At 46.3% G+C, this 11,618-nt stretch overlaps 1 protein-coding gene across 1 annotated transcript in view; it reads left to right on the plus strand.

The window, feature by feature from the left end:
* Nucleotides 1–11,618, plus strand: part of nectin3b (nectin cell adhesion molecule 3b) — a 106,681-nt gene that overhangs the window by 81,966 nt on the left and 13,097 nt on the right. Inside the window, exon 6 of the mRNA XM_042093295.1 lies at nt 9,666–9,810. Within this exon, the coding sequence (XP_041949229.1) occupies nt 9,666–9,810 (145 nt within the window). The remainder of the gene's footprint in view (nt 1–9,665; nt 9,811–11,618) is intronic.

The following is an 11,618-nucleotide window of genomic DNA, read 5'->3' on the forward strand; positions in this document are numbered from 1 at the left end:
GTGGGTCTGTGGATCTGCCGCTAGCTCACTGGGCCCATTCAATTAGCAACAAGTCCAGTTTTGTATGTCGACAGAAAGTCATGCAATCTGCTGTGTAAGTCAGTCTCTTCAAATTCATTTTCTTATTGACCCCTGTGTGTGTCTGTGTGTGTGTGCGTGTGTGTGTGTGTGTGTGTGTGTGGTCATGACATTGGGGGGAGGGGAACTGTATCTCGCTGTGCTGTAACTGAAATGTTGTCTTTGCTGCCCTGAACAAGTTATTGATTTTTCCATGGCTGAAGAGCTAAGTCACTTGACTAGGCTACTGCGCTTCCTCTTTCTCCCTCTCTCTCTCTCTTTCTCGCTGACTGACTTTCTCTCCTACCCTTTCTGTGTTCTTTTTGTATGTCTCATCTCTTTCTCCCACACCCTCCCTCTCTCTCTCTCCCTCTCTCTAAGCATTGTGACCTTTCTTCCTTTGTTTCGGTGGCTCTGTTTTTAGCGACGTTATGCGTTACACTGTTGCACATTTAGACCATCTCACTATTCTGTCGATAATAAAACCAAATCCTTCGCCACACTTGGCCATACGCCACATGTCTCCTCCATCTCACCCCCCCCCCCCCCCCGATAACCCCCCTGCCCCCGACAACACCCCCCCGATAACCCCCCTGTCTCTCCTGTGTGGCTTGCCTCTGCTATGTCCATGTCCAGTACTTTGTTTCTGCTCCTTTGTGTCTTACACCTGCCAATCACTCGGTAGCCATGGCGACTTGAAATACATTATTCTGCGGCTAATCTCACTGGAGTCTTCGGGGGGGATCCAACTATTCTCTAGACTCTAGAATGGGTTTGCAGCTCGGGGGGGATCTAACTATTCTCTAGACTCTAGAATGGGTTTGCAGCTCGGGGGGGATCTAACTATTCTCTAGACTCTAGAATGGGTTTGCAGCTCGGGGGGGGTCTAACTATTCTCTAGAGAGACTCTAGAATGGGTTTGCAGCTCGGGGGGGATCTAACTATTCTCTAGAGAGACTCTAGAATGGGTTTGCAGCTCGGGGGGGATCTAACTATTCTCTAGACTCTAGAATGGGTTTGCAGCTCGGGGGGGATCTAACTATTCCCATCAAAGTCATTTTCAGAGACTCTAAAATGGGTTTGCAGCTCGGGGGCAGGAGAGACATGAAGAGCAATAACCAGGAGATGAAGCAGCAACAAGACACACACACACACACCCCACGCATCACACACACACACACCCCACGCATCACACACACACACCCCACGCATCACACACACCCCACGCATCACACACACACACCCCACGCATCACACACTCCCCACGCATCACACACACCCCACACACACACCCCACGCATCACACACACACACCCCACGCATCACACACTCCCCACGCATCACACACACCCCACACATCACACACACACACCCCATGCATCACACACACCCCACACATCACACACACACACCCCATGCATCACACACACCCCACGCATCACACACACCCCACACATCACACACTCCCCACGCATCACACACACCCCACACACACACCCCACGCATCACACACACACACCCCACGCATCACACACTCCCCACACATCACACACACCGCACACATCACACACACACACCCCATGCATCACACACACCCCACGCATCACACACACACACCCCACACATCACACCCCACGCATCACACACACACACCCCACGCATCACACCCACCCCACGCATCACACACAGGCACCCCACGCATCACACACACCCCACACATCACACACTCCCCACGCATCACACACACCCCACACACACACCCCACGCATCACACACACACACCCCACGCATCACACACTCCCCACGCATCACACACACCCCACACATCACACACACACACCCCATGCATCACACACACCCCACGCATCACACACACACACCCCACGCATCACACCCACCCCACGCATCACACACAGGCACCCCACGCATCACACACACCCCACGCATCACACACTCCCCACGCATCACACACACCCCACACACACACCCCACGCATCACACACACCCCACGCATCACACACACCCCACGCATCACGCATCACGCATCACACACACCCCACGCATCACACACACCCCACGCATCACACACACCCCACGCATCACGCATCACGCATCACACACACCCCACGCATCACACACACCCCACGCATCACACACACACACACACCCCAAGCATCACACACACACACCCCACGCATCACACACAGGCGCGCCCACCCCACACATTACACACAGGGACAATACCACTGGTATTGTTATAAACATTGGACAATAACCTCCACCATCATCAAACATGTTCTAAATGCCTTTTTTAAAAATCCGATACCGCATGGCGCAGTCCACCCCCGATACCGCATGGCGCAGTCCACCCCTGATACCGCATGGCGCAGTCCACCCCCGATACCGCATGGCGCAGTCCACCCCTGATACCGCATGGCGCAGTCCACCTCACCGAGATCACAGAATTTGACTTATTTTACTTACATCCCTAACATACCTGTCCAATCAGACTCAGGTGTGCCCACGCATAACATACCTGTCCAGTAATCTGACCGTCTCAAAGCCCAGTGGAAGGACAGAAATTAAACTAGAAAGTGTAATTCCAGGGAATTATCATTGCATGTAAATGCAAAAAAGCTGCCGTTTATAACATTATATTACTTACAGTATAATAATTCAGATTACATAGACTTACAGTATTCTTGAAACCCACTTACTTGGTTAGATGTTAGCTTAGCGTATATGACAGCAAAAATAAATTGTTAATTCAATATTGATCAACATTTTTTGTTTTAATACAGCAGAATGATACTCAGAATACACTAATGAACACTTAAAGGAACCGTATGTAAGAAATGTAATTCAATTAATCATAAAATGGCCCTGATATGTCACTAGACATTAAGAAATCATGTTAATTTCAAATACATCACTGACAACAGTAGTCCGGCCAGGATATTGTCATTTAAAAAATGAAGTTGCAGCCCTCAACTGATGTTGATGTTGTGTTTTGTCATGTCATGTTGTGTTTTGGCCTGATGCGCCACCCTCCACCTATCTACTAGTCACGAAGTCAGTAATGTTTCGGCATCCGGGTTGGCCACCTCGAGTCAGGGGGAGGGGGAGGGGATACACCGCTCTACAGTAATTTGAAAGTGATTGCAGTACCAGTTTTTGCCACAAATTTACATATGGTTCCTTTAACAACCAATGTAAGCTTGAAGTAAAAAAAAAAAAATCAGTTGTTGAAACTAATTTTAAAGTTACCCAATAATGATTAGGGAGAAACCAGATGTCTACTGAATTTGCATTCTTACAGAACTTGATAATGCCAATCATATCCTAAGACAGATCTGTTTATCAGTGGTAATTCTGAACTGGCAGAAAGAGCTAGAGGTCTCAGTTAATAATAATAGGTCACATTTGGTGGTGACGCTCCCGCACCACCAGACTCACCAACAGCTTCATACACCAGGCTGTTAGGATGCTGAACTCTCTCCCCCCTCCACCCTCAGCTACATAACATCCTGGAATTTTAGACCCAAAATGGCTACCTTGCACTACTCCACTTGTACACTTGCACACTTGCAACTTGTTGTTGTTGTCCTGTTGTCCTGAACACTTCTGAACACACTTCTGCTGCTCTTACATAACTTGCACCACTATGCCACTTGCATACTTAGGTCAAACAAAACTACCTCAGCCATTTATTGGCCTGACTTTTGCACTTTTATATTGACTGTCTACTGTATGCACAATTGCACAATTTCTACCAAATTTTGCTGCTCTTATTTCTTCATTGTATGTGCCTTCTTAGTTTTACTTTTTATATTGTTTACTTGAATGTTATGTTTGTCTGTGGACCTAATTGGTAAAATATGTCTTGTCTCCACCGTGGGATAGTAGGAAACGCAATTTCGATCTCTTTGTATGTCTTGAAATGTGAAGAAATTGACAATAAAGCAGACTTTTGACTTTTGACTTTTATATAGACTGAAGAATAAGATTTAGCCCTTCAGATGATCAGTTTTAGATAGAACTTAGGTTAGAATCTTAATTTTCACACAGCACAGCTCCGGTCTAAAAACAGGCCTAACAGCACAGCTAAGTTTCACAGATGTCATAGCACAGGTATGATTCAAATGTATGCATGATTCATATAGTTGTTGTCATAGTCCTCCTGTAACAATATAATACTCAGAATGTCTCAGTGTAGATCTCAGATCTACGTTTCAGTATAGTTCAAAGGTATGTGCAGATATGTTGAGATATGGTCACATGTTTTTAGGAATGAATGTAAGTGTTAATGTCAGCGATGTATGGTTAGCAGGTTGTGCACAGACAGGCACACACATAATGTAATACACGGTCATCACCACACTGGTCTGGTCTGGAACCTAAGAGATAAAAGCAAACAAGTTAGAGTTATACCAAAAACAAGGAATGTGTACAATTGTTCAATACAACTTAGATATTTAAGTGAGGTTGTTGCACCATACATCTGTAATGGTAGTTAAATATACTAGCCTATAGTATTTCATTGCAAACAAAGCAACATTTTATGTTTTATTCATTTCAGTTTAAGGATAGTTGATAGCCAAACAGTTTAAAGTAAACAGCTTGTAGGCACACCTTGTAGGCAAAGGGTGTGTTGTTGCTGTTGATAATCATAAACTGAGTCTTAAGGATGGACCATTCTGATATTATGTATCTTGATAACCAACTTGCTAGGTCCGTCATCCACATTTTTTCTACAGATTACGATGTAGGCCTACTCTAGGATGTACTACAACTGGGAAGCTTGATTCGTGTGCCTGGCTAGCAGCTACACTTTTATTTTTAGGCCAGAATAATGCAGAAATGAGTAACGTTAGCCTAGGCCAAGTAAACATACTCTGTAGCCTATGTTGACAACACAAACGTTATACCTCAACTTCTGTAGTGTGTTTTAACAATACTTTGGTCATATGGTCCGTTTCAAACAGTATGACTTTTATCAGGTCCCTTTTCACAGGTGTATTTAATCAAGTACAATATGATTCGTACTTTATCTGGTTAACGTTAGAAACGCTGCTGGTTAGTGAGCAAATGTTACGTTAACGTCAGTGCTTAGCTGGGAGCAACGTTAGGTTTAATTGTCGTTAGCTAACATTATCGAAACCTACAGCTAACCGGTCACTTTAAAGTTGACGGCATATTAACGTTGATTAGGTGGGTTTCCTTACATAATAAATATCAACGGATAGGGTAAGTGCTAACGTTAACTATTCCCCTAACGTTAGAACTACCGTAACGTTATAACGTTAGTTTGGCTATTTGTGACCTATCATTTCATACATAGCCTATAGTATATAGAATGCTAGTGTAACGGATGCCAGCTAGCTTAGCTGTGCTTGTGGAACGTTGGTAAACCTCACTCCCCGACGCCTCAAGAGTGCTGCTGGCATGCGAGCCTGTAGCCTGGGCTATTGGCTCAATTGTTAGCGCGCTCGCCTCCCGATCCGAGGTGCTGCTGTTTCGCAGGTTCGATTCCGGGCGTGTGCAAGGCTGAATCGCGCAGGTTCAACACAACGCAGGTTACATTGGTGCCGTGACCCGGATCGGGAGTGAGGTTTAGGGGGGTGAGTGTAACGGATGCCAGCTAGCTTAGCTGTGCTTGGGGAACAATGGTAAACCTCACTCCCCGACGCCTCAAGAGTGCTGCTGGCATGCGAGCCAGTAGCCTGGGCTATTGGCTCAATTGTTAGCGTGCTCGCCTCCCGATCCGAGGCGCTGCTGTTTCGCAGGTTCGAGTCCGGGCGTGTGCAGGGCTGAATCGCGCAGGTTCAATACAACGCAGGTTACACTAACGTTACACAACATAATGTTTGACGACATAAATGAGTCAAATACCAAAAATCGGACCACTTACCTTGTTTAGGCCTACTCATTTTGAGTAGGCCTAAACTGTTCGCCAAAGGCCATCATCTCTGGCCCCAGGTTGATACTAAAAACAAAAGTAGGCTCTGATTTAGCCTAGTCTACTACTGTATGACTTCAACGAGGTGATCTTTAGTTTCGTTCTGCTTACAGTATCACAATGCCACTTGCAACGCCTTTGAATGCAGTCCGTTGCCCTGTTTACTGGCAATGCTACAGCGGACTTACACTGCCACCTCGTGGCGATAAGTTGTAATACATTTCATGCAGCTGCTTGAATCACGGAAAGCGCGAATGAAGTGGCCACTAAATGGGACCCACTGTATGTGGTAACACAGCCAATATTTTTTTTCAAATGTGCTTCATAAACATACAATACTGCACTACAAAAACGCAAACATCTGAATTATACTTCTCCCTTCACCCAAATAATGAAGGTGAAAGGAAGCTATTAAGCCTTAATGGTGCTTCCTAAGGGGGGTATTGTCAAACCTGGCAACACAGCCCGCATGCCACATGGCATTGTTTACAAAACTTAACCGCAGCGCACGTTTGCAGGCACAGGCAGGCGACGTTAGTTCCGCTAGCGTGAAACACAAAATGGACCGGTTTTTAATAATAAAAAAAAGGGACAGAAATGAGCTCAAAAACCAGATGGACAGACACACAGTGAACAAAAATCAGCACGAAGACACCGGAGAGGGGACGAGCAGACAAACGGCAGGTGTAACGTTACCCAGTATTGGCTGTTATTTCTTTTTTTGTGGGATGTCCAATTTATATGTAGAAATGCACATTTGCAAAGGTGACTTAGTATTTTGTCGTAAAAGTGGCTCTCCTTTTGATTTTGCACTGCCAATGTGGCTCTTGTGAAAAAAACAGTGAGGATCACTGACGTAAAGTATCACGGCAGGCAAAGACGTCCAAAACGTTCAGAAGATTCACAGCTCCAGTGGTAGAAAGATTGCAGCGGTTGATTGCTTTCAGCTGCAGGTCACGTCATAATGCTAAAAGTTGCCGCCACGGCGGTCAATGTTAACTCTAAATATTTCTTGCTCTTTTATCGTAAATATTTCAAAAAGTATAAATTTCACAAATATGAAAAATACATTGTACAATTGTCCGTTACAAGAGCTTTGTAGGAGTCTTTGAATGAGGTCAGACGGTTCAGCGGTTTCAGTCACATTCAGTCACACAAACGTTGAATTTGGTCGGAAGAAGAATAATTATAAGAAGAACAGTGATAATAATCCATTGCATTTACATGCAATGCAATTAAACTTTCATATACTGTGCCCCCTCTACAATCTAACAAACATTGAAACACAGACAGACACATGCGCACAAACACACACCAAGCACAATAAAACTGATCTGGTGAGTAGAGAGAGAGGGAGTGTGTACAGAGGCTCCTTTATTGAAGTAATCTGCGGAAAACAGTTTACTCACACAACACCACTCCAAATAGGCATTAAGACTGGCTGTCCATGGAGCGCAGTTCATTGTATAATTGACATCAAACAATGGTTGAAGTGGATGTGTCAACCAATGGCTGAAGTGGATGTGTCAACAAATGGTTAAAGTGGATGTGTCAGTGTGCCTCCCCTCATGCCATCTCCCCCAACCCAGTACAGGGCTGCCGATGATGTCCAGATAGCCTCCAGAGATGAGAGCATAATTACAAACATGCTTGCCAGGACAGATTCCTTTCTGGAATGGTCAGGTCTGGAGATTAAGGAGGCAAAATGTGCTGTTCTGTATGAGAGGAGGAGTGGAGGGAATCGACGGTATCGTTCAAAAACTGATAAATGCCCTGAGTTCACAATAGCATCAAAACCCATACGTGTATATTCTCTTCATGAGACATACAGCTACCTTGGACACAAAATGAACATTGCAGGAGAATGGAAGGAGCAAGTAAACACCATCTTGTCCGAGTCTACGTCCAGGTGGGACTTGATTGACAGTTGCCCACTGCCTCTGATTATGAAGTTGGAGGCTATCAGACAGGTAGCACTGTCAAAAGTGCAACATCTGTTCTCCAACATTCACATCCAGCAGAAAGTCCTAAGTGAAATGAACAACAAAACAGTGAACTTACAGTAGTGCGAAAATGGTTTGGACTCAACACACACAGCACCCGTGACATCATCTTTCACCCCCAGTGGGAAGGGGGACCAAACATGGAGTGGATCTACACCAGCACGCGGATTTCACATCTTCTGACCATGCTGAACAGCGATGACAAGGATGTTAGGGTGCTGGCTCGATCCTCCCTGTTCCTGGACCTAAGAAGACGCAAGGTCCCTTTGGCCAGGGAGTCGGATCCCCACTTCCTAGGATTCAAAAGGAAAAACAGCGGAAAACTTGATACACACTCTGCTGGTCTTGGGGTCTGGTCAGACTGGCCAGATCTGAATGACCTCTTGGTCTTGTGTGTGTGTGGACAGTGAGACTGGTGCGTGTGTGCGTGCAAGCGTGTGCGTGTGTATGTGGACAGTGACACTGGTCCCATGTTAGTGCTCTGGTTCACTCCTGTAAGCATCAACACTAGATGGAGCTGCACTCATAACCCCCCCCCCACACACACACACACACACACACAGCCTCCTCCCCCAGGTTCATACTGGGGCACCGTCAACTGCTCTCTCTCTCTCTCTCTCTCTCTCCCTCTCTCTCTCTCTCTCTCTCACTGGGTACTCCCCCAACACTAACCATGACACTAAATTCCAACCCCAACACTAACCATGACACTAAGTCCTAACCCCAACCCAACACTAACCATGACACTAAGTCCTAACCCCAACCAAACCCTAAATCCTACACATTCATTCTCTCCAAATGGATGGAGCAACTCTGGGATGTGTGTGTGTGTGTAGTTTTCTAGTAATGGGAATGTGTGTCATGCTCTCATGTTCTCATCACTATGTTCTCTATGTTCTCATGTTCTCATCGCTCTGTTCTCATCGCTCTGTTCTCTACGTTCTCATGTTCTCATCGCTCTGTTCTCATGTTCTCATCTCTCTGTTCTCTATGTTCTCATGTTCTCATCGCTCTGTTCTCATCTCATCGCTCTGTTCTCTACGTTCTCATTCTCATGTTCTCATCGCTCTGTTCTCTACGTTCTCATCGCTCTGTTCTCTATGTTCTCATGTTCTCATCATTCTGTTCTCATCTCATCGCTCTGTTCTCTACGTTCTGATTCTCATGTTCTCATCGCTCTGTTCTCTACGTTCTCATGTTCTCATCGCTCTGTTCTCTATGTTTTCATGTTCTCATCATTCTGTTCTCATCTCTCTGTTCTCTGTGTTCTCATCGTTCTGTTCTCATAGCTCTGTTCTCTATGTTCTCATGTTCTCATTGCTCTGTTATCTATGTTCTCATGTTCTCATAGCTCTGTTCTCTACGTTCTCATTGCTCTGTTCTCTATATTGTCATGTTCTCATCCCTCTGTTCTCATTGCTCTGTTCTCTACGTTCTCATGTTCTCATCGCTCTGTTCTCTATGTTCTCATGTTCTCATCATTCTGTTCTCATATCTCTGTTCTCTGTTCTCTGTGCTCTCATGTTCTCATCTCTCTGTTCTCATAGCCCTGTTCTCTACTTTCTCATTGCTCTGTTTTCTATGTTCTCATAGCTCTGTTCTCTGTGCTCTCATGTTCTCATGGCTCTGTTCTCTACGTTCTGCAGACATGTCTCAGGAGCAGAGGACGTCAGCGATGGCGGTGGCAGGGGCGATCATGGGGGCCATCCTGGCGCTCTTCCTCATCACGGTATTCACCATCGTCCTCCTCACTGCCAGGAAGGCTCCGCCCCCTGCATACACAGATAAAGTGTAAGTACCCTAACCCTAACATCAGCCCCCGCCCCTAACTATAGATCACGCCCCACCATTCAGCTCCACCCCCTGCATACACAGATAAAGTGTAAGTACCCTAACCGTAGGCCCCGCCCCCTAACAATAGACCCCCCCCCTTACCCTAACATTCAGCTCCGGCCCCTGCATACACAGATAAAGTGTAAAAACCTTAACCCTAACATCAGGCCCCGCCCCTAACCATCTCCCCACCCCCTAACCCTAGGCCCCGCCCCCTAACCCTTACTGTGCAACACCACATCTGTGCTGCTCTGTGTACAAACATGTTTATTTACGGTTTCCCAAATGTACCTTTATTGGTTTTTATATTTTTCCTGTGTAGGCTAGTTACAGATGGAGAAATGATATCACTCTAATTCTGTATGAGTGAGGTTTTCCCTCTTCTCTGTCCTACAACATATTTACTGTTGAAAGAGGATTTGAGCACCTTTGACTGTTCAGATTTAAAATGGTTGCTTCCACATACAATGTGAGCGCATATCACTGCTTATTCCAAATCCCAAATTGCACCACAATAATAGCAAACTACTTTAGAGAGCCCAGCAGTTGTGTGTGTGTGTGTGTGTGTGTGTGTGTGAGAGAGAGAGAGAGAGAGAAGCAGCAGCAGTTTTAGCAGCTGAACTTTAAGTCCTTGGGGAATCCACCTGAGCAGAAGCTGCCTCAGCAAATCTCTGATGCCAGTTAGAGAGAGAGGGAGAGAGAGAGTTGATCACTTCAGTTCATCTTTTGCTGCTTTATCACTTCAGCTCATCTTTTGCTGCTTTATCACTTCAGCTCATCTTTTGCTGCTTTCAGAGAGAAACTATGAGGATGTCTCAGCATTACCCATCAGAGTCTAAATGCCTCTGTCTTGTCTGCTGTCAACAAGCACTAAAAAAGAAAAGCAATAACCCTTTTCTTTCCATAATCTACCACTTCAAACTGTGGTACACAGATGGCAGTATTCTACAAGGGGGAGCTAAAGATTAAAACATTAGCACACATTACCATTCCCATTAGTGTGATGTCTTGGTAATAGACTGCTATGGATCACACCATGCTACCTACACACATGCTATGCTACCTACAACTGTATTGATGTGTGCATCAGTTAATACAACTAGTGTGGATGGTCGTCACTTTAAGAGCTTAGCATACTATTGCTAAATAAGTGTATTCATATATTAGGACTATAGGCAAGCCATTACAATTACCAGAGTACAGGCAGAGACAGACTAGAGCTGGCTATGTTAGAGAGGAACTAACTCAGATAGACTACAGCTGATGCCGTGGCCTACTGGTTAGCGCTTCGGACTTGTGACCGGAGGGTTGCCGGTTCGAACCCCGACCAGTAGGCACGGCTGAAGTGCCCTTGAGCAAGGCACCTAACCCCGACCAGTAGGCACGGCTGAAGTGCCCTTGAGCGCCTGACCCCGACCAGTAGGCACGGCTGAAGTGCCCTTGAGCGCCTGACCCCGACCAGTAGGCACGGCTGAAGGCCAGTAGGCACGGCTAACCCCGACCAGTAGGCACGGCTGAAGACCAGTAGGCACGGCTAACCCCGACCAGTAGGCACGGCTGAAGGCCAGTAGGCACGGCTAACCCCGACCAGTAGGCACGGCTAACCCCGACCAGTAGGCACGGCTGACCCCGACCAGTAGGCACGGCTAACCCCGACAGTAGGCACGGCTGACCCCGACCAGTAGGCACGGCTAACCCCGACCAGTAGGCACGGCTGACCCCGACCAGTAGGCTGAAGTGCCCTTGAGCGCCCCGACCAGTAGGCT

The sequence above is a fragment of the Alosa sapidissima genome, chromosome 5 (genome assembly GCF_018492685.1).
Source record: "Alosa sapidissima isolate fAloSap1 chromosome 5, fAloSap1.pri, whole genome shotgun sequence".
Taxonomy (NCBI): Eukaryota; Metazoa; Chordata; class Actinopteri; order Clupeiformes; family Clupeidae; genus Alosa; species Alosa sapidissima.